The sequence below is a fragment of the Narcine bancroftii genome, chromosome 2, assembly GCF_036971445.1.
Source record: "Narcine bancroftii isolate sNarBan1 chromosome 2, sNarBan1.hap1, whole genome shotgun sequence".
NCBI classification, from domain to species: Eukaryota; Metazoa; Chordata; class Chondrichthyes; order Torpediniformes; family Narcinidae; genus Narcine; species Narcine bancroftii.
In genome coordinates, this window is record NC_091470.1 from 43,836,658 (window position 1) to 43,856,862 (window position 20,205).

The window sequence follows — 20,205 nt, forward strand, 5'->3', positions numbered from 1 at the left end:
AATTGCTTCTGTTTTTTTTTCATTGACTTATTTCAAAACACTTAATTTCTGGATACCTCCTCAAAATGAGCATTGATCCGAATCCAGTCCTATTAACAAATGTATAATTTTCCACACTGCTTCCCATACATATGTTTTAGAAGTAATGTGTTCTTCCTTTGGAAGTTCTAAAAATGTTAAAATTGATGACATAATATTGGAATATTATTATTGGCAAATTTTTTACTTACTCGATCATTCTCAACTGAAACTTTCTTATTCTCTTCCATCAGTATATTTCGTTCACATTCAAATTTTTTCTTCATTTCTCTCAGTGTTTCCTCCATCTCATTCTGCCTGTACACAAGAAACTTAATTACCACATTTTCACCAAATCATACCATTCAGCACAATCTATCTGATCACATACTTCAGTGTTCTTTTTTTCCAATGTAGCATGTCAATCAATATAATGGTTTACAATAGGAACCTGCACATCAGGAGATGATAGAACAGATGACCAAATCATTTCATTGAAGAAATAAGTTTTAAGGACTGTCTTAAAGGAAACAAAAGAGAAGTGCTAAAAGCAGACTGGTCAAGAGAGAACATTCTGGTGCTTAATGGCTTTGGCAAATTGAAGGTACAGGTAGTAATAGTGGAGCATTTAAATTCAGCACAAGCGGCCATAAATAATGCAGCACAGATACTCACAGGATTATAGGACTGAGACCTCAGAAAGGTAAGCCCAAAGGATATGAAAACAAAGATGAGAATTATGAAGTTGTGGCTGAATTGCCTCTTTCTGAGCCTTAACTCCATCACCACCACCGCCCCCCCCCCCACCCCCCACCCCCAACCATCCAGGAGTCAGCAAGCCTGGGTACGATGGGTGAATGGGATTGGTCAACTTGAAATATCTGTAGACCTAATGTCTAGTGTACTCCGCCATACTAAATTTACATTTGTTAAATGAATTTTTGAATAATTTCCAAATTAAATGTAATTTTTAATTGGAAATCAATTACTGAGATAATTCAGATTTTTAGAAGTAATCACCCACCAACTTCCAGGAGAAAACCTCTTCTGTAAATCATTATGCCCATACAAAATTTCAGCTCCAAATCTTAAACTAGCTGGATTTGCTAAAAGGCTTAGTGAACACTCCATGTTTTGCATTAAAGCAATGCATCACGGAGAGGAGTCACGTGATGGAGTAGTGGCCGGACGGTGAACTCCAGCCCTCTCCAGAAAAGTCGGGAAAAACAAGAGAAAATACAAAGGCACAGAAATACAAGTTAAAGAAAAGTGAGTATAAAGGTGGAAAGAAGATGGAGACAAAAGGAGAAAAATCAAAATCAACGGAAAGAAGAGAGGAAGAGAAGACAACGGAGGAAAAAGGTGAAGGCCTTACCTGTCCGAAGAGGCCCGCTGCGGAGAGAGGACCCCACTACCTCAGGTCGGTAGAAAAAGAACTACAACAATGGCTCACAGAGCCGAGTAAAAGTGCGCAACCGCGCATGCGCGATGAGTCGCGCATGCGCGATGCGCATGCAAAAAAACACACCGACGGGAGGGGGGACCAGCTGGGGAGTCGATCTCCACAGCCGGCAACGACAGCTGCAGAACACCTGCAGCAAGAAGAGACCACAGAAGACAATGGAAACAAGAAAGAAGAGGAGGAAAGGGCAGCAAAGAAACAACAGATGGTCAACCCAGAGGAAGAAGAAGAGGAAGAGTACAGTGAAATAGATAAAGGGAAAGGCAAGGTAAAGGATATACTTGCTCTTGTTAGAGGATACATGGAGTCATTTAAAGAATGGCAAACACAGGAATTCAATGATTTAAGAAGAAGAATAAACAACACAGAAGAGAAAATAAATAAAATGGATATGACCTTAACAGAAATGGGGAAAAAAATGGACAAGATGGAAGAACGGGCAATAGCAGCAGAAATGGAGGTAGAAGACTTAAAAAAGAAATTGGAGGAATCTAATAAAAAAACTAAAGAGACACAAGAATTACTAGCCCAAAAAATAGATATAATGGAAAATTATAACAGAAGAAATAACATAAAGATAGTGGGCCTTAAGGAAGATGAAGAAGGCAAGAATATGAGGGAGTTTATAAAAGAATGGATCCCTAAGGCCCTAGGATGTCCAGAACTACAGCAAGAAATGGAAATAGAAAGGGCACATAGAGCATTGGCCCCTAAACCACAACCACAACAAAAACCAAGATCTATTGTAGTAAAATTCCTAAGAAATACTACAAGAGAAAAGGTACTGGAGAAGACAATGGAAAAAGTAAGAGAGGGCAACAAACCACTGGAGTATAAAGGGCAAAAAATCTTCATTTATCCAGATATAAGCTTTGAACTCCTAAAGAAGAGAAAAGAGTTCAATACAGCAAAAGCGATTTTATGGAAGAAAGGATATAAATTTACACTGAAGCATCCTGCGGTATTGAAAATATTTATTCCAGGACAACAAAACAGACTATTCTCGGATCCAGAAGAAGCACGAAAATTTGCAGAACAATTACAAAAATAGACTGAGGGATGAAGACGGGTAATGAGAGCAAAAATTATCACGATTGATATGTATGTGGGTAAAGACAAAAATAGACTGAGGGATGAAGAAGGGTAAGGAGGGTAAAAATGACCACGATTGATATGTATGCGGGTAAAGAGGTATAAGAGTGAATAGAGACAATGGGCATATGTGAAAGTATCTGTAATTAGAGGAAAACATAGAGAGTATAGACAAGAATTAATAAGAGAAGGTAATGGAATAGAGAGAATAAGGAGGGAATTAAAAGAGTGACCTTTGTGACATATAAAAAGCGAAATCTTTTCTGGGGGGGGCTGGGTGGGGGAAAAGAGCGGTCACTGCAAAATCAGTTGACGCTTGCGAGTGGATTCGCAAATCCAAATGGAGAGGGGAGATGTGGTTGTCCGACAAGGGATAAAGGGCAACTCAGGAGGGGAAGGGGAGATTGGGGATAAAGAAGATAGAAATAGGAGAATAAGGAAAATGTTGGATGTTGTAGGAATGTTGTCTGGTAAAGAGTTGAAAATAAGAAAACAGAAATGGAAAAGGAGGAAAGGTAATGATGGAAAAACGGAAAGAGAAGATAAACAAAATATAAAATGGCTACGCTGAACTATATGACTCTAAATATTAATGGAATACATAACCAAATTAAAAGGAAGAAACTACTAAATTTACTGAAAAAGGAAAAAATAGATATAGCATTTGTCCAAGAAACACACTTAACTGAATTGGAGCACAAGAAATTAAAGAGAGATTGGGTAGGACATGTAACAGCAGCATCGTATAATTCAAAAGCAAGAGGAGTGGCTATATTAATTAGCAAAAATGTGCCATTTAAAATAGAAGAGGAAATAATAGATCCAGCAGGGAGATATGTTATGATAAAATGTCAGATATATTCAGAGCTTTGGAATCTACTTAATATATATTCTCCTAACGAAGAAGATCAAAAGTTTATGCAAGATATCTTTTTGAAGGTAGCTAATACGCAAGGGAACATACTAATAGGAGGGGATTTCAATCTGAATTTGGATCCAAATATGGATAAAACGGGGAAAAAAATTAACAGGAAGAACAAAGTAACCAAATTTATAATTAAATCAATGCAAGAAATGAAACTTGTGGACATATGGAGGAAACAAAACCCAAAAGAAAAGGAATACTCATACTACTCGACTAGACATAAAACATACTCAAGGATAGACCTATTCCTGTTATCAGCCCACATTCAAGGGAGAGTTAGGAAAACGGAATATAAAGCTAGACTATTATCGGACCACTCACCCCTGTTATTGGCAATAGAGCTAGAGGACATCCCTCCAAGAATGTATAGATGGAGATTAAACCCCATGCTACTTAAAAGACAGGATTTTAGAGAATTTATTGAAAAACAATTAAAAATGTACTTTGAAGTAAATACGGAATCAGTGGAAGATAAGTTTATACTATGGGACGCAATGAAAGCATTCATTAGAGGGCAAATAATAAGTTATGCAACCAAGATGAAGAAGGACTATAACCAGGAAACAGAGCAGTTGGAAAGGGAAATAATAAACATAGAAAAAAAATTAGCAATAAAGGAAGATACAACCAAAAGAAGAGAATTGGCGGATAAAAAAATAAAATATGAAACATTACAAACATATAAGGTGGAGAAGAATATAATGAAGACAAAACAGAAATATTATGAACTAGGTGAAAAAACACACAAAATCTTAGCATGGCAGCTTAAGACAGAGCAAACTAAGAAAATGGTATTGGCAACAAGGAAAAAAGACAAACAAATTACATATAATCCAAAAGAAATTAAGGAAAACTTCAGAGAATTCTATGAACAATTATACCGAACCGAAAACGAAGGGAAAGAAGGGAAAATAGATGAATTCTTGACTAAAATTGAACTACCAAAACTACAAATAGAGGAACAAAATAAATTAACAGAACCATTTGGAACAGTAGAAATACAAGAGATAATAAAAAATTTACCAAATAATAAGACACCAGGAGAGGATGGACTCCCAATAGAATTCTACAAAACATTTAAAGACCTAATAATACCGCCCCTCCTGGATGTAATCAACCAGATTGATGAGACACAAAACTTACCAGATTCATGTAAAACAGCAATAATTACAGTGATACTAAAACAAGGGAAAGATCCACTCTCACCAGCGTCATATAGACCAATATCTCTGCTAAACACAGATTATAAGATAATAGCTAAACTATTAGCGAACAGATTAGCAGAACAGGTACCGAAAATGGTAAATTTAGACCAAACTGGATTTATCAAAAAAAGACGCACAACAGACAATATTTGTAAATTTATTAACTTAATTCATGCAGTAGAAGGAAATAAAGCACCGGCAGTAGCAGTTGCTTTAGACGCAGAGAAGGCCTTCGACAGAGTAGAATGGAATTACTTGTTCAAAGTATTGCAAAAATTCAGTTTACCGGAGAAGTATATTAATTGGATTAAAGCATTATATAAGGGACCGTTAGCGAAAGTGACAGTAAATGGACATGTATCAAAGCAATTTAACTTAAGCAGGTCAACGCGGCAGGGATGCCCACTATCACCATTATTGTTTGCGCTAGCTATAGAACCACTAGCAGAATCGATAAGAAGAGATAATAATATAAAAGGAATAAAAATAAAAGACAGGGAATATAAAATCAGTCTGTTTGCGGATGATGTGATAGTGTACTTAACAGAACCAGAACTATCAATAAAAGAACTATATAAGAAATTGAAAGAATATGGAGAAGTGTCGGGATACAAGATAAACGTAAATAAAAGTGAAGCAATGCCTATGAATAACGCGGATTTCTCAAAATTTAAGGAGGAATCCCCATTCAGATGGCAAACGCAGGCAATAAGATACCTAGGTGTGCAAATAAACAAAAATCTAGGCCAATTATATAAACTCAATTACAATCCACTAATGAAAAAATTACAGGACGATTTAGAGCATTGGAAAGAGCTACCACTAACACTGATAGGAAGGATAAACTGTATTAAAATGAACATTTTTCCAAGGATACTATACTTATTTCAGGCATTGCCAATACAACTGACAGAAAAATTCTTCAAAGAGTTAAAGAAAATAATAAGGAGATTTTTATGGAGAGGGGGGAAACCGAGGATAGCACTAGATAAATTAACAGAATGGTATAAACAAGGAGGCTTACAATTGCCAAACTTCAAAAATTATTATAGAGCCGCACAATTAAGGTACCTATCAGATTTTTATCAAACAAGGGAAAAACCAGACTGGACGAGACTAGAATTAGATAAAATAGGGGAAAAGATACCTGAACACATATTATATAAATGGGACGAAAAATTGGTACAACATAGAACTTCTCCAGTATTACACCATCTCCTCAATATATGGAAGAAGATTCATGGAGAAAGAAATAAAATAAATTACCAAATACCAAAACTAATATTGACGCAAAATAAGCTACTCCCTTTTACAATAGACAACCTTGCCTTTAGAAAATGGGAAAAAAAAGGGATTAAAAGAATAGAAAATTGTTTTTCAGGAAGTAGATTCTTATCCTTTGAACAAATGAGAGATAAGTACAATATAACTGGAGATACAACGCTGGCATATTACCAACTGAGATCCTACTTGAAAGATAAATTAGGAAGCAACTTGAGTTTACCAGAGGGAAGTAACCTTGAATATGTGATTACAGATACAATGTTAATCAAAAGATTTATAAAAAATATGTATATTAAACTGCAAGAAAAGGAGAATGAGGAAACAAATGGTAAAACTAAACAAAAATGGGAACAAGATTTAAATATAAAGATAAAAAAGGAAACATGGGAGAAGTTATGCTCTGGAACGATGAGAAATACAATAAATACGAGGCTGCGTATGATACAATATAATTGGTTACACAGACTATACATTACACCGCAAAAGTTAAATAAATGGGACCCAACAGTATCTGATAGATGTTTTCGATGTAAAAAAGAAAGGGGAACAACAATTCATGCAATCTGGACATGTGAGAGAGTAGAAAAATTTTGGGATGATCTCAATCAGATATTAAATAAAATAACAGAAAACAATATACCAAAGAATCCAGAGATCTTTCTCCTAAGTAACATAAAAAATAAAGAATTTGGAATTGACTTGGAAGATGCACAAAAAAGATTTGTCAAGATAGCCCTAGCCGTAGCAAAAAAATGTATTATGTCAACCTGGAAATTGGAAGGTAATTTGAAAATACAACAATGGTATATAGAAATGAATAAATGTATTCCATTAGAAAAAATAACATATAGTTTAAGAAATAATATTGAAATATTCGAACAAGTATGGGAGCCTTACATTAAATACAATAGCGAAAACCTACCGGGAACAAACATTACCTAAGTTGATGGAAGGAGAAGAAAAGAAAAGAAAGGACTCAGTAGAATTTCTGGTGTATTTTTGTTGAATGACAACATTGTCTAACTGAATTAATGCAACCTAGATTGTATACCTAAAATGGATGAGAGGGGGGGGAGGTGGGGGGGTGGCTTGGGAGGAGGGAGGGGGGAGGGAGAAAAAGTCACTGTAAATGTGTGGAAAAGAAAAAATGTATATCATGGCTATTGTGATTTATGGTGTGAAAAATAAAAAACTTAAAAAAAAAAAGCAATGCATCACAAGCAGAATTACAATGTTTCATCTCTTCCTCAGAAAACCTGAATATTGCAAAGCAATGTTACCCATCGACATGATATTGCACAGCCAGACTACTCCAGGATTACAGAATGTGCACCATGCAACTAATGTTATGAAAATATAGAAAAACACAAATAAGTAAAAGCTGTTTGTATGGATCAAATAAGGGACTTGTACATTAAAGGTACAACTGTTTTAAATCCATCTCAGCAGCAACAACTATTTTTGCAAAAGAAATTTCTGTTAAACATTATCATCAGGAAACTCGTTACTCTTAACTAATTAAGAAACTGACAGTATCCCTTCATATTAGTTATTTTGTCTTCACTTCCTCGTCTCTCTGTATTCAGGTCAATTGAAGATGACTGCTCTCCAAGTTGACCTTCTCTTGCTTGATATGGGGCAACAATATTATTTATTTTTTTCTATACTAATATAAGAGGTTGAGAGTTCATCAATGTGGTCATACATTTTAATCTCTGTCAACACCAACCTTATCAAGGTTGCTTCTACATTAACTTTTTTCCTATTCACTACAGAATACATTCCAAATATAAATACATTTTTAAAATGTTACAGCAAATATACAAGGCAACTAAAAAACAAATTTCTTGTTAGTGATTTTCTTTGGATATTTACCTGTCTCTCTTGGCCTTTTCCAATTTGTCCTTTAGTATCATGGCATTTTTTTGCAGAGCTAAATGTTGCACATCAGAATCATGGATCTCCTTCTTAAGGTTCTTAATCTCTGTACTGTGAGCAGCTTCACGCCTCATCAGTTCCTCCTCATAGAAAAGCAGCTTCTTTTCTAGTTCTGCTTTTATCTTGGAGAGTTCTTGCTGGTGTTGTAAACTGAATCCGGTGGCCCGACCTCCTTGCTTCAACTAAGCATATAGAAGGAAAATTGTTGAGCCTATTTTTAACAAACAAATATCCTTTCATATTGACATTCCCTCTGTTATGTCCAAGAAACCTGACATCTTTCAACAAATTCATTCATTTATTCCTTCACTTACCAAAAGTAAATATGCCAAAATGAATTCTCAAACCTTGTGGAATTAATTGTGGCTTGGAGTTGTTTTGTTATTATTGCATTTTACCTCAATTCTATCCTGAAGAAAAAGATGACTTTACTTACATAGTGCTTCAACAATGTCTCAATATAGCCTAACCTTTAATGCTTCCACCTCACTTTCCAGTTGTTTGGAATAAATCTCACTGTGTTCTCGAAGCTTTCGTTCTTTTGATGCTTCAGCAATTGAGTCTTCCAACTGAGCTTCCAGCTAGAAATAAGAAAAAAGACTCAATGCAAACCCAAAACTTCAGCAAATTGCACATTTTCTGCCTTGATAAATTGTCCTTTACATTATGATTCTGAATCTTGCAGCAATAACAGAAAAAGTTGAATATTCTTAGATTAAACTAGGAATCAATTAATGGTGAATAACCATGGAATTTTCAAAAAGAACCCCAATAATAATATTGTGAAATGATATTGGAAATGATAAAGAAAAAATATTATCTGAGGAGCCAATGAGTCAAAAAGCTCACTGCAATGAAGTCTGATCACAATGTTGCACACTGCAATATAATTTGTCACTATTGTTCTGTCAGAAGGTAGCAGTGCATAACAACTTTTTTGTCTCCCAAAAGACAACGTTACTTCAATAGCTTAATTAAATACAGCAAGGAACAATAACCATGAAATAGTTATATTTAAAGGAAAAAAAATCACTTCAATGAGAGCCAAAACTCAAAATGTTATAACCTAGAATACAGAGGAATATTTAAGAAACTTAATTATGTCAAAACTGAGTAATTCAGTAAATTAAAAGCCAAGTCCATCAGTGGAATGTGATGCCACTTGTTTAAATTCAAAATGTCTCAACAGAATCAGAGCATTTAGCTGTAACATTCCTTAACTAAGGAAGAGGAAGGACAAAGTTAGTCAGGGTATCATATCCTATAGGAAGTGGACAAGGACAGAACAAGGCACAGTTGCACTAATAAATATCTATGGAATCCAAAAAAAACTGGAAAACTAGAACAGCTCTGTAGAAAGAAAAAATATAATGACTGACAGATGGCAAGAAGTTGGGGGGGGGGTTCAAAAGGGCTCAGTACTGAATCTCTCTGTACGATATATTAATGGTTTGGATTCAAATGAAAGGCCAGTGAATGAGAAAATATAAAAATCAGCAGTCTCGTTGGATATATGGAAGAAAATTGTAGACTTTGGAAACTTATCTTGAGACTAATTATGCTGGCAGAATGTGGCATTCGCAATTCAATCAAAAGCAGTCTGATATTGAGAATTTGGAAAGGGGGAAATCAATAGGCGCTGATAAGACGACACTGGAACACCAGGAAATGGGGATGTTGTTGGGAGGTAGTTTTGTCAGAGGTGAGATGTAAAAAGGAAATGATTCTGAAATGCTTTTAGGATATCCTCCGAGACCAGAGTGCTGTCAGAACAGATAGAAATGAAGCATTGCTGAATTTAATTCTGGAGAACAAGGCAGGCTGTGAACCCAATGTTTATGGTAGATCCCTTGAGTAAGAGTTTTCATTACATAATTAGAATTAGATTTGTAATGGAGACGGGCAAAGATTAATCTAAAATAGAACTTCTAAACTGGAGATGGGCCAACCTAAATGAGCTGAGTAGGGATATAGCCAGGTAAAACTTGTATTGAAAAGGTGGGTTACTTATAGAGACAGATGTTTCAGGTAGAAGTCAATGCACAGTTACAAAACATAGGGGAACCAAACCCAAGAGCAAACAATTCCAGTAAAGAGGGAATATGAAAATTCAATGACAAATAGCACAAAAGAGAACCATTCTTCTGACATGTAAATACGAAACAGGAAGGAAGAGGCTGGGTGGACTTAACAGTGTCAAAGAATATGATGTGTTTAGACACCCAGAGTAATTCCAGAATATTTAGTGTGTATTTGTATTGATATTCACTGAAGGCAAGAATGCTGAGAACCAGAAGATGATAGGTGGATAATTTGAAAGGCTGGCTTGGCTTAATAGGAAATAAATGATCTAAATCAAACGCCATTCCCCCCAGTTTGCTTGTGGTAGAGTGGAATTAACAGAACAGCTGCCACAAATTTCCACCTTCCCTAGATACTAACAGGGCTGGAAAAAGGATATTCCTGACATCTGCAAATTGGAAAGACCAACATCTGTGGTGAATAAAGTTTTAGAGCATCTACCATAGAAAAAAAAAATTATTTGCCACCAAATTAGGTACACACCCAAAGATGAAGAACTGTGTACTAACACAAACTAATGTTAAAAATTCCAATCGTTTAACTGATGGGAATCATATACAGGACAACTTTGATTATCTGAAATGGTCAGGACCGGACCTATTTCGGCTGACTGAATTTTTTGGATAAATGATCATTTTTTTAAAAAACAGATCAGTAGCAACAGCAAATCACGTATCAAGGTTTAAACAAAAACAAACAAGAAGGGAAGGCTTTTAAAAGAATTAAAGTAATGTTTAATTTGCACGAAAAAAAATGCTGGCCGCCACCAATCCCCAACATGACCCCAATGCCGCTGCCAATCACTGAGGCTTTCTAACCGCTGCCACCAACACGACCCACCGTGGTCCTGCTCCAGTATCTGGCCCGAGTAGGCCCATAGCTTGAAGGGTGCGATCGCCTCCCTCCCTGCTTTTTCAGCCCAGTAGTGCCCCCAACCTCATAGCCCTCATGCACCACATATTTTTGATCTGTGAGACACTAGGGCATCTGCTGCAGATAAATGGTCTCACAGTGTCACCAGAGCTCCCAACGCCCAACTCCAAACCATCTCCTCAGCCAACACTGGAGTTCCTGGCCACCGTCCTATGTGTGTGTTCAATAGGCTGAAGGGAGGCTTCAGAGTTGACATTGGGAGCTCCAGTCACCGTAGATCCCAATGCCTGATTCAGAGTCTGAACCCTCCCCTTGACCTACAGCACACGCACACCAGGGTTTCTGGTGTGCAGTAGCTGGCCGAGGAGAGGGTTCAGAGTCGGTGTTGGGAGGTCTGGTGTGCTGGGAGAGGGTGAAAGGGTGAAGGGGAGAGGTAATGCCCCTCAGTCCGAGGTCCTGTTCCTGCCCAGAAGGCCGCTCTCCTTGATGACTCCGGGACAAAGGATTCTTCCAACTGCTTGCAGCTGGGAGATATTGGTATGTAGTTTATGAGAGTTGGAGAGAAAAGTCAATAGGGGTAGATAAAGAAGAAATGGGAAGAGAGAGGATGGGAGTTACCTGAGACAAGGACATCGGGTGAATTTTTTCAACCCGTGAGGTTAGTTAGGCTCTGAAAAATTTTTGGATAACTGAATATTTCTGATTGTTTCGGATATCTTCAATTATCAGAAAATTTTCGGAAGTGAACAGACTTTATCTCTGGCCCAAACAAAATTTGAATAAATGATTTTGGATAATTAGAGTTTTACTGTACTTTTGATGCTGTGACAAAATTTAATAAATCCTTACAATGACAAATAGCATGACCCTCATTCTACATCGTATTGTTTCTGCATCTGCTATTTTCCTTCTATATCTTTCAAACAAGTTAATTGACTTTTCACTGTGAATAACAAAGCTTGATTTATTTTAAAAATGGAAAGATTTTCTATAGGGTACAGTTAATTTATGAAATTACTACTTGCTGTTCAGTGACTAATTCTTTTTCTAAACAGGGTCTGTGTAGTTATTTAGTAATTATCTACCTCCTTTCTCGTCCTTTCAGCTTTACGGATTTCCTGTCGCATTGTATCAATCTTCTGCATAGCTATTTCCAACTCCTCTTCTTTTTCACGGAGATGCCGGGACAACTTCTGTTTCTGAGAGCGCAATTCTGCCATCCTTTCATTAATTTCAGAAAACTCTTGCATTGCAGTCTTCCTCTGCTGATGTGCATCCTTCAATTCCTTGGTTTGGGATTTTTGTCTTTCAAGGGTTTCAACAAGTTGCTATTAAAATGATAAATTATACAGGTATTACATTAATAAAACACAAGCTCACAGAATATTAATAATTTACTCCAATTAAAAATGCCATTGTAACAGATACTAATTTAAGAAAGTAGTCGAGTATCACTAAGATAAGGTATAACATTAAGCCTAATGACATACTGTACCACACACCAAATACTGGGTACTTAATCCTAATACTGTATTAAAGCAATATACCCTTTGTAACATTTAAAGATCAGTACTTATGAGACTCTATAAAACCCCAGCTTGACAAAAAGATGAATATTTATTATAGACACCATGATGCTTAGTGTAGAACTACTAACCAGAGAAGATCTCACACCCTTAGAAATTATAGATTCAAACCTTATGACACAAGGTGCAGATTGTGAGCCAAAAGTAACACAAATTTACCCAATAAAGATCGATTTTTCTTGAATGGTATTAGAATAAGGAGACTCATGTTTGCAGTATATACACGGGGAATGTTGATGGTTTTTTTTAAAATCACTGGGTGGCAATTTGCTTCAGATGAGGGGCAGACATGCAAACAAATTGAAGAATCCAAAAGCTACAATCTGATCAGCTGTGATCCACTATTAGATTTACAAAGATGGCATATCACTCACTGCCTGTCAGTGAAGTGCAATTAATTCTGAAGTTACTGCTACAGAAGAGATCAAAACAACCACAATTCAGAAATTTGAAAACATCAAATAGGTTCAAAGGCACTGGAACTAAACTAATGCAATGCTGGAGTCCTTTTTTCAGCTAATTTGTTGCTGATATTTTATAAGGCAAAATTTTGAAAATGTCCTAACAATTTACTTTATGTATTTTAAAAAAAAATTCTTTCAATCCAATTTTTATTTTTCTCTTTACATCTGCATTTGACTTTGCATAGATTTAGTGATTCTAAGTTTCATTTCCTTCTCATTCATTCTGTTGTTAATTTCAATGTTCAACCTGTTCGATTAAGGAATATATTTGCTCGATCCCTTCACTTCAATCCCATGTGCCCCTTTACCATGCTGTGATATTATCATCTCACACATTCAGCTACCATTGAAAAATCTAATCGTCCAAAAGTCTAAAGACATTAAATCCACTCCTTTAACAAAGTAATCAAATATAATAATAAACAAACATCATATAGTACATAACAAGCTGATTTGAAGGTTTGAGTACTATCCTTCAAATATTGTTTCATAGTTGAAGATATGACTATGTGGGTATAATGGTGGGATCTGGGATGACATGGAAGGGGAAAATGGAAAAATACAGTATTTTTGTTCTAAAATTATTTCCCCACATGCCTCCAAACATCCATCAAATACTAGCTAGTTAAAATCAGAGCAGCTAAATGTCTAAATAAGGAAAATTAAAGATTGAAATCTCAGTTTGTTCTGAGATTAGTAGCATCAAGGGCACTGCTCTCTGCTTGAGTGATTGGTTGGAGAATCAGTTTCCAGTCTCGAATACAAGTGTGGATTAGATTTCCATTGAGGACAAGAATGAACTGTTATTTCAATTAATTCCTTGGGATCAACAGACTAGCCCAGAAAAAATGCCCATCTCCAAAATTTGTGCGAACTGTTTGAAGATGGCACCCCTACCTAGAAGACTGATTGGGCATTTCAGTGCACAGAAGTAATGGCCCAGAATATGTAATATTAACTTTGAGCCTCATGATAAGGCTATGATGGTTGAAATATGACATAGGGAAAACGTGTGCAGTTAGAAGCTGCCTTCAGTGACCCCTGATACTTCCATGTGGGATCCTGTTTTCCATCCTTCTTCAGCAAGATCAGTAGAAGTGCATAAAAACATAAATATTAAGTCTGTTATTATATCTTAGAAAATGTTCACTTTGTAATAATACATAACTGAGCTTTACAAGCAGACTAAATCACAATTACAGTCTGAAATGTCTAAAACCATGGCCTGAAATGAATCAAAATTCCACAAAGAAAATATTAAAAATTAATTTTCAGTTTTAATGCCTGTGATATTTCAGCTTCAATCTTCCTCTCATGTATAAAATTCAATCTTTGTTTTGTGCTCTGAAGAAAGTTCAGAGTTTTGATTTAAAAATCAAGTTTTTAACTTCCCAGTTTCTTGTCAGAATTCTTTGCCGTGAACATAGCATAACTTGTTTGAAGATTTCACAGTTGTTGGAAGCACAAAATCGTCTAGAGCTTAAGCTATCAGTAACAAGTAAAGAAAAAGGGAACATCACTAGATTTTTGTGGACAGGTTTTAGGTTGACAACAAATGTCAGTCTGCCATCAACTTTGAAATCCAGGTCCTATTTGCTCACTGATATTCTAATGCACAGTGGCATTGCTTTCCTCCTATACTTTATCATGAACACTAACTTTTCTAATCCAACAGTGATTTTTATGAGGAAAAACTGATGACAGCGTCAGGATTTTCAATCTAAATGCTCGTGTTTTAAGGTATCTTTCACTAAATATCTCGTCAGTAAGAACAAAATGTGGCATTTTTTCAGCACAAATAAAATGCACTAAATCACCTTTTCATTTGCCAAATGCTGATTGACCTGTGTATTTAAGACAATTTATATTTACACAATAGATTAAAGCTAAATTGTTTAATTTACATCAGGATATACAAGAATTTGATAACACCACACAATGTAACAGCATCACTGACTTTAGCAGCAAGCAATAGGAAATCCTAAGAATGAATGAGCATGCCTGAGGTTACAATTATGCTGTCCTTTACCTATTAAGGCCTTTTTATGGCAATAGCCAAAATAATTTAACTACCTTGTGATTTTCTTCTTTTTCTTGTTTAAGTGCTTTAATCTGCTTTTCAAGTGCTTTTACTTTGTTCGTAGATTCCTCAAAATCTTGACGGAGAGACACTGCATTTTCAAGCTGATGTCCTAACCGATCAGATTCTAAATAAAAGATCAATTCTAATTAAATTAATTAAAATTAAAAGATTAATTATGCTTAACTGTCTAAATTTATAAAGCTTAACTCCAAAGTGGTCCGCTGGAATATAAAGTGAACGTGATCAGCAATAGACACAGTTTTGTTAATGATTATATTGGTTCACTACTTTCTAATCCAATAAGCGCCTCATGAAAATGATTTTGTTCTTTTATTAAGGTTGTACTGTTAATTTAGAAATATCCATCAAGTCAATGCAATCCACCTTTGTTACATTTTGTTTCACATAAGACAGCAGTGATTATCAAAAATATGAATTCACACCATCATTTTCCAGGTGAGAATCCAAACCAGCTCTAAAATATACCCTCAAAATCGCTTTACCCAAATGTAAAAATTGTTCATTTCACATGATCATTACTGATCACTAGATAAATTTCTCAACCACTGCAAAACATTGTTGTAAAATATTACTATTAAAATTAGGTTCAAGTCCAAGTTTGCACAAAAATTTATGCAATGGATACATGAAAGCTCTGAATAATTTGTGCAAGATGAGTTTCAAAAATGGAATTTGTAAAATCTGCTTCAGCACTGAAATCTTTACACACAATGCCAAGAAATAACCCAATAAAAAATATCAAATAACATTTGTCATCTTTTAAGAAACCATAAAGCACATTACAATTATAACTAAATATTTGAGGAACAAGAAACATAGATATACAAAATGAAACTTGACCTATGGTACAAACAATGCTTCTTGTGAGCTGAACCCTGATCTATCTTGGCTAGAACAAGAATTAATTCTCATTTGAAAGATATAATTCAGTAACAGTCTTTAACTAAACAAATATATAAAAATACAAAAGAAAGACAAAATAGGTCCTTGAGAAATAGTAAGCTTCTGTGAAAATAAACAATTCAAATTAGCAAGAGACTTCAAATTTAGCAGAAAGATCATTGTAAAGCAGAATGGCCAACACAAGATTTTTATAGGATTGAAAGACAACTTGGAATCACTGATATTAAAATTGGGACAGTAAAATAAATAAACAAAGAATATAAAATGAGTCAGAGTATGAGCCATTAATAATGGCACATTTTGAGGCATTTAAAAACAAAACTGGTGTTAATGAACATGACTGATGAGAATGTGTTAGCAGTATAAAGGAATTAATGTTGAATTCCAGTAACAATGGGAAAAATGATCAAACTATGGGAAAATTTATGTACTTATTAATTTTATTTGTATGGAAAGATATTGGAAGTCACAAATAAATTTGGCCTGATTAGGCATGCTGAATGGAATCAGGAAATCATGAAGTCTGGATGTCAAATCAAAGTTGACAAGCGAGGTGAAAGGTGAGATTACATCAATTTGTTAAAAAGCATATGGTGTCTTACTGAAGCTTCAGTTTGATTAAGATAATGGTGTGCAGTTCATCAGGCTGGCTAACAGTAAAGTTCTCGAGGAACGAGACATGGACAAAGTAACTAAATAGCTATGGAGCAAATCACATTGAGGAGAAACAATGACAACGATTTTTAAAGTGATCTGAAATTAATGCAGGTAGAGTTGATCAAAAGTGAAAAGTGACATCTGTTACGCATAATCTCTTACTTAGAAAATCAGGAACAAACATGTCTACCAAGAAGCTATGGCATAAATGTTTGGATGCAAGATACTGTATCAATATTGTAACGTTTCACCTGCTAATTGCTTTCTCAGTTTTTCCATTTCCTCATTTAACTTCTTAATTTCTTTATCTCTGCCAATAGTTCCCATTCCACGTGTTGAACTATGAAGTGACTGTGCCATTTGTGCAGATTCTAAAATAGGAGTTCAAGAATATTAATTTTTAATCAGCAATTAAAAGGGATGAATTCAGTAAATCTGCAGCAATTTACAGTTTAAGAAAAAAGATATTGGAACTCTGCATAAAATATAAAATGTTGCAAGTAAACATTAATGTCCAAACAAAAATCTGTATATGCACTCTTCTTGGCAACCAAAACCTAATTTTACAGCTTCCTGTTTGAATTGCATTATTAAATTTGAATTCTGACGATTCATACACACCAACAAAAAACACACTTCTCCTTATAGATGTTGATTAGTCTGTTGTGAGTTTTCATGTTTTTAGTATCAATTTAATCTCAAAGTTACCTTGCAGATTCCTATTTAGTTCCAGTTTTTCTTGTTCAAGCCTGTGGATTCGTCTCTCATAAAGCTCAATTTGTGCACTGTTTTCCAAGTCTATACGAACATCCGCATCTCTGTCAATCGATTCTGATTGCACGCCTATTTTCAAAGAAGTTCTATCTGACAAAGGACTGAAACAGCAAATCACATTACACACTTTTCAAAACCTTTATTACATATCATTTTACTATTCATTGGAAGAGGTCTGAGAGATATACTTTGCATTCAATTTTTTTGCTTTTTCAATAAATGGCAGGTCACTGTCCTTTAAGTTTGGTCACTGTTATACATACAAAGTTCTTAAAATGCTTGATTCTGTAAGGTAAAACATCATGAGATGGGAATGTGTAGGGAGTTACCCTGTACAGGGCAGTAACAAGAAGGGGAGGTGTCCTTGTACTCCTGTTAGGTAAAACATCATGAGATGGGAATGTACAGGGCTGTAACAAGATGTGAATGCATCCTTGTACTTACAAGATAAGAGAGACATTGATGGATTGAGAGGCAGGAAGCTAGCAGGGAAAGGATAGCAACAGTTTTAGTCATTGGACAAGTAATGATATGATGATGTTCTAAGCACATATCCAAGGGTATAAAAAATCACCATTTTGCTGATAACGGCAGAATGCATTCTCCGACTAACGTGGTTAGTCGCAAGTGTTACAATCCGGTAATAAAGAACAAAGAACCCTGATTTCGACTCAGCCTGGTGTTTGTCTCACTCATTCATGAACAAAGCAGACCTAACAATTCTTAAAATGCTAACCAGATAACCTACAATAGTGAGGTTATTGTATGCTATGCTAGGTCATTAGGAGAATGCCCCACATTTTGTATAGTAGCAGCATGGGTATTTCAGGTACACTTGAGGAGTCAAATAGTCTTAATGCCTCACCACAAAAACATCACCTCGCATGGTACAAATTTCTCTCAATAATGCACTGAAATATCAGTGTAGATTATTAGCTCAAATCTCTAAATGGGATTGAACATTTAAATTACTCAGATCAATAATGCCTCCACACTGTAATGGCTATTATACTATACAGATTGATTGCTGAAATTGAAATGTTCAAGCTGATGACTTCAGCAACATAACATATTCAATAACACTTCATTCCTTTACTGTGCAATTAACTACCCATGAAAACAGTTAAATTGCAATTGACCTTACTGCAGTTATCTGATCACATCACATTGCAGTGAATAGTTCCAACAATAATTATATTTGACATGTTGAATAATCCGTCTGTTTCAAATTCTTAATAACAGCATTATTACGTTCAATTTGAAGAAACTATATATTAAATATATGGTATCAATTTATATCAGGTGCTATGAACTGCACGTAATGAGCAGCAATAAACACTAAAGCAGACAGTGCTTAATTTTAAAACACTCTTTTTTTCTAATTCTTAAACTATAGTCTTAACTTTTAACACTAAATCTATCCCCAACTATGGGCAGATGCCTAGGAATATATACTCAAACCATTACAGTCCAGACCAAAATCCAGAAAGTTACTTCAAAGTTCAGTCTTTCAAATTCAGTGATAAAGCGTAAACCTTTGAAATTTGATGCCCAGAATGAATGTTGAACTGGGAATTCTTCTTGTGTTGTCTTTGAAGAAATGTCCCTCCACAGGAGCACTCCTGCTCCTTTTGTCGGCAGGGCTCAAACTGGGCAGCCTCCACAAAGCTTCCAAGACCCTGGCACCAGTCTCTCCAAGTACCCTCACTGCTAGTCACACTTAAAATGAAGCAGTCTCTCTAAGTGACCTCCACTATTAGTCACAATCAAAATAAAGCATTTGCTTCTCAAAAAGACCCTCGGCACAGGTCAATCCATTGAAAAAGCCCAGTCATTCACAGAGCATGCTTTGCACTGAATTCCACAAAAAATGGCTGGCCACAAGAACTGCTTCAAAAAGCTGCTTTCTATTCAGCAGTCAGAATGGTTTTCCCTTTGCAAAAGCACAACGTCTTTGCAAATCTGAAACAGACTGTGACAAACCTTCCCTCATTTCTTCCAACGTATCGAATTATTACTGGGCTGTGACTTATGTGAAATGTTAAACGTGACCATTCAGCCTCTCCTGTCTATACTATCCCCCTACAATGACAATCCCATTTTACTAAAATGGGTGCTCATAACACAGGACACACCCAAAGGCACAACAATTGAAAAGCTAAGTCACAGAAATTATTAAGATCTAGGTTTGATCCTGTTCTCACTAGGTTGAATAGAGCTGGGATTTGCAGTTGGGCACTGTAACTGACATAATCTGAGCCAAAAAAAAGCATCATAGGTTCTACAACTTCAATGCGATCACTAGCACGGAAAGTCACATTCGAAGGATATAGTTACTTAGATTAAAATACAATAAAAATCCCTGGTATCTGGCACTTATGGGGATTGGTAGATGCTAGATAAGTGAATTTTCTATTTGCTTGATTGGTTCCAATTGCTTGGCGAACTAACGGCGAGGTGCGCCAATTTTAAACTTGTGTATTTATTACCTATTTATTTTTTGCTATTTTATTGCCGATTGATTGAGGCTACTGGTTGCTTGAATTCCAGATAACAGAGATTTTATTGTATATAAAATAGCATACTGGTTGAAAATGAACTTTGAAGAGTACAGATTTTGGGCAGAAGTAAACAGAATTTGTGCAATAATAAACCTAGTTGAGCAAAAATGCATCTGCTAGAGTAGAAATGGAGGAAAATGTCAATTTGCTGATTATTAATTTTGGTGAGAAGATAGCACCATAGAACATTACAGCACAGAAACAGGCCCCTTTTGCCCTTCTAGTTCATGCCAAACCCTTGTTTTACCTAGTCTCACTGACCTGCACTTCGTCAATA

General features: G+C 35.6%; 1 protein-coding gene across 2 annotated transcripts in view; it reads right to left on the reverse strand.

Annotated features, from left to right (window-relative positions):
* Window positions 1–20,205, reverse strand: part of cdc42bpb (CDC42 binding protein kinase beta (DMPK-like)) — a 224,763-nt gene that overhangs the window by 44,984 nt on the left and 159,574 nt on the right. For both annotated transcript variants that reach the window (XM_069916469.1, XM_069916470.1), the window contains exons 10-16: window positions 17,302–17,468; window positions 16,845–16,964; window positions 15,003–15,136; window positions 11,965–12,207; window positions 8,395–8,505; window positions 7,862–8,106; window positions 231–336 (exon numbers count right to left, since the gene is read on the reverse strand). In XM_069916469.1, coding sequence (XP_069772570.1) covers window positions 231–336; window positions 7,862–8,106; window positions 8,395–8,505; window positions 11,965–12,207; window positions 15,003–15,136; window positions 16,845–16,964; window positions 17,302–17,468 — 1,126 coding nt within the window. The remainder of the gene's footprint in view (window positions 1–230; window positions 337–7,861; window positions 8,107–8,394; window positions 8,506–11,964; window positions 12,208–15,002; window positions 15,137–16,844; window positions 16,965–17,301; window positions 17,469–20,205) is intronic.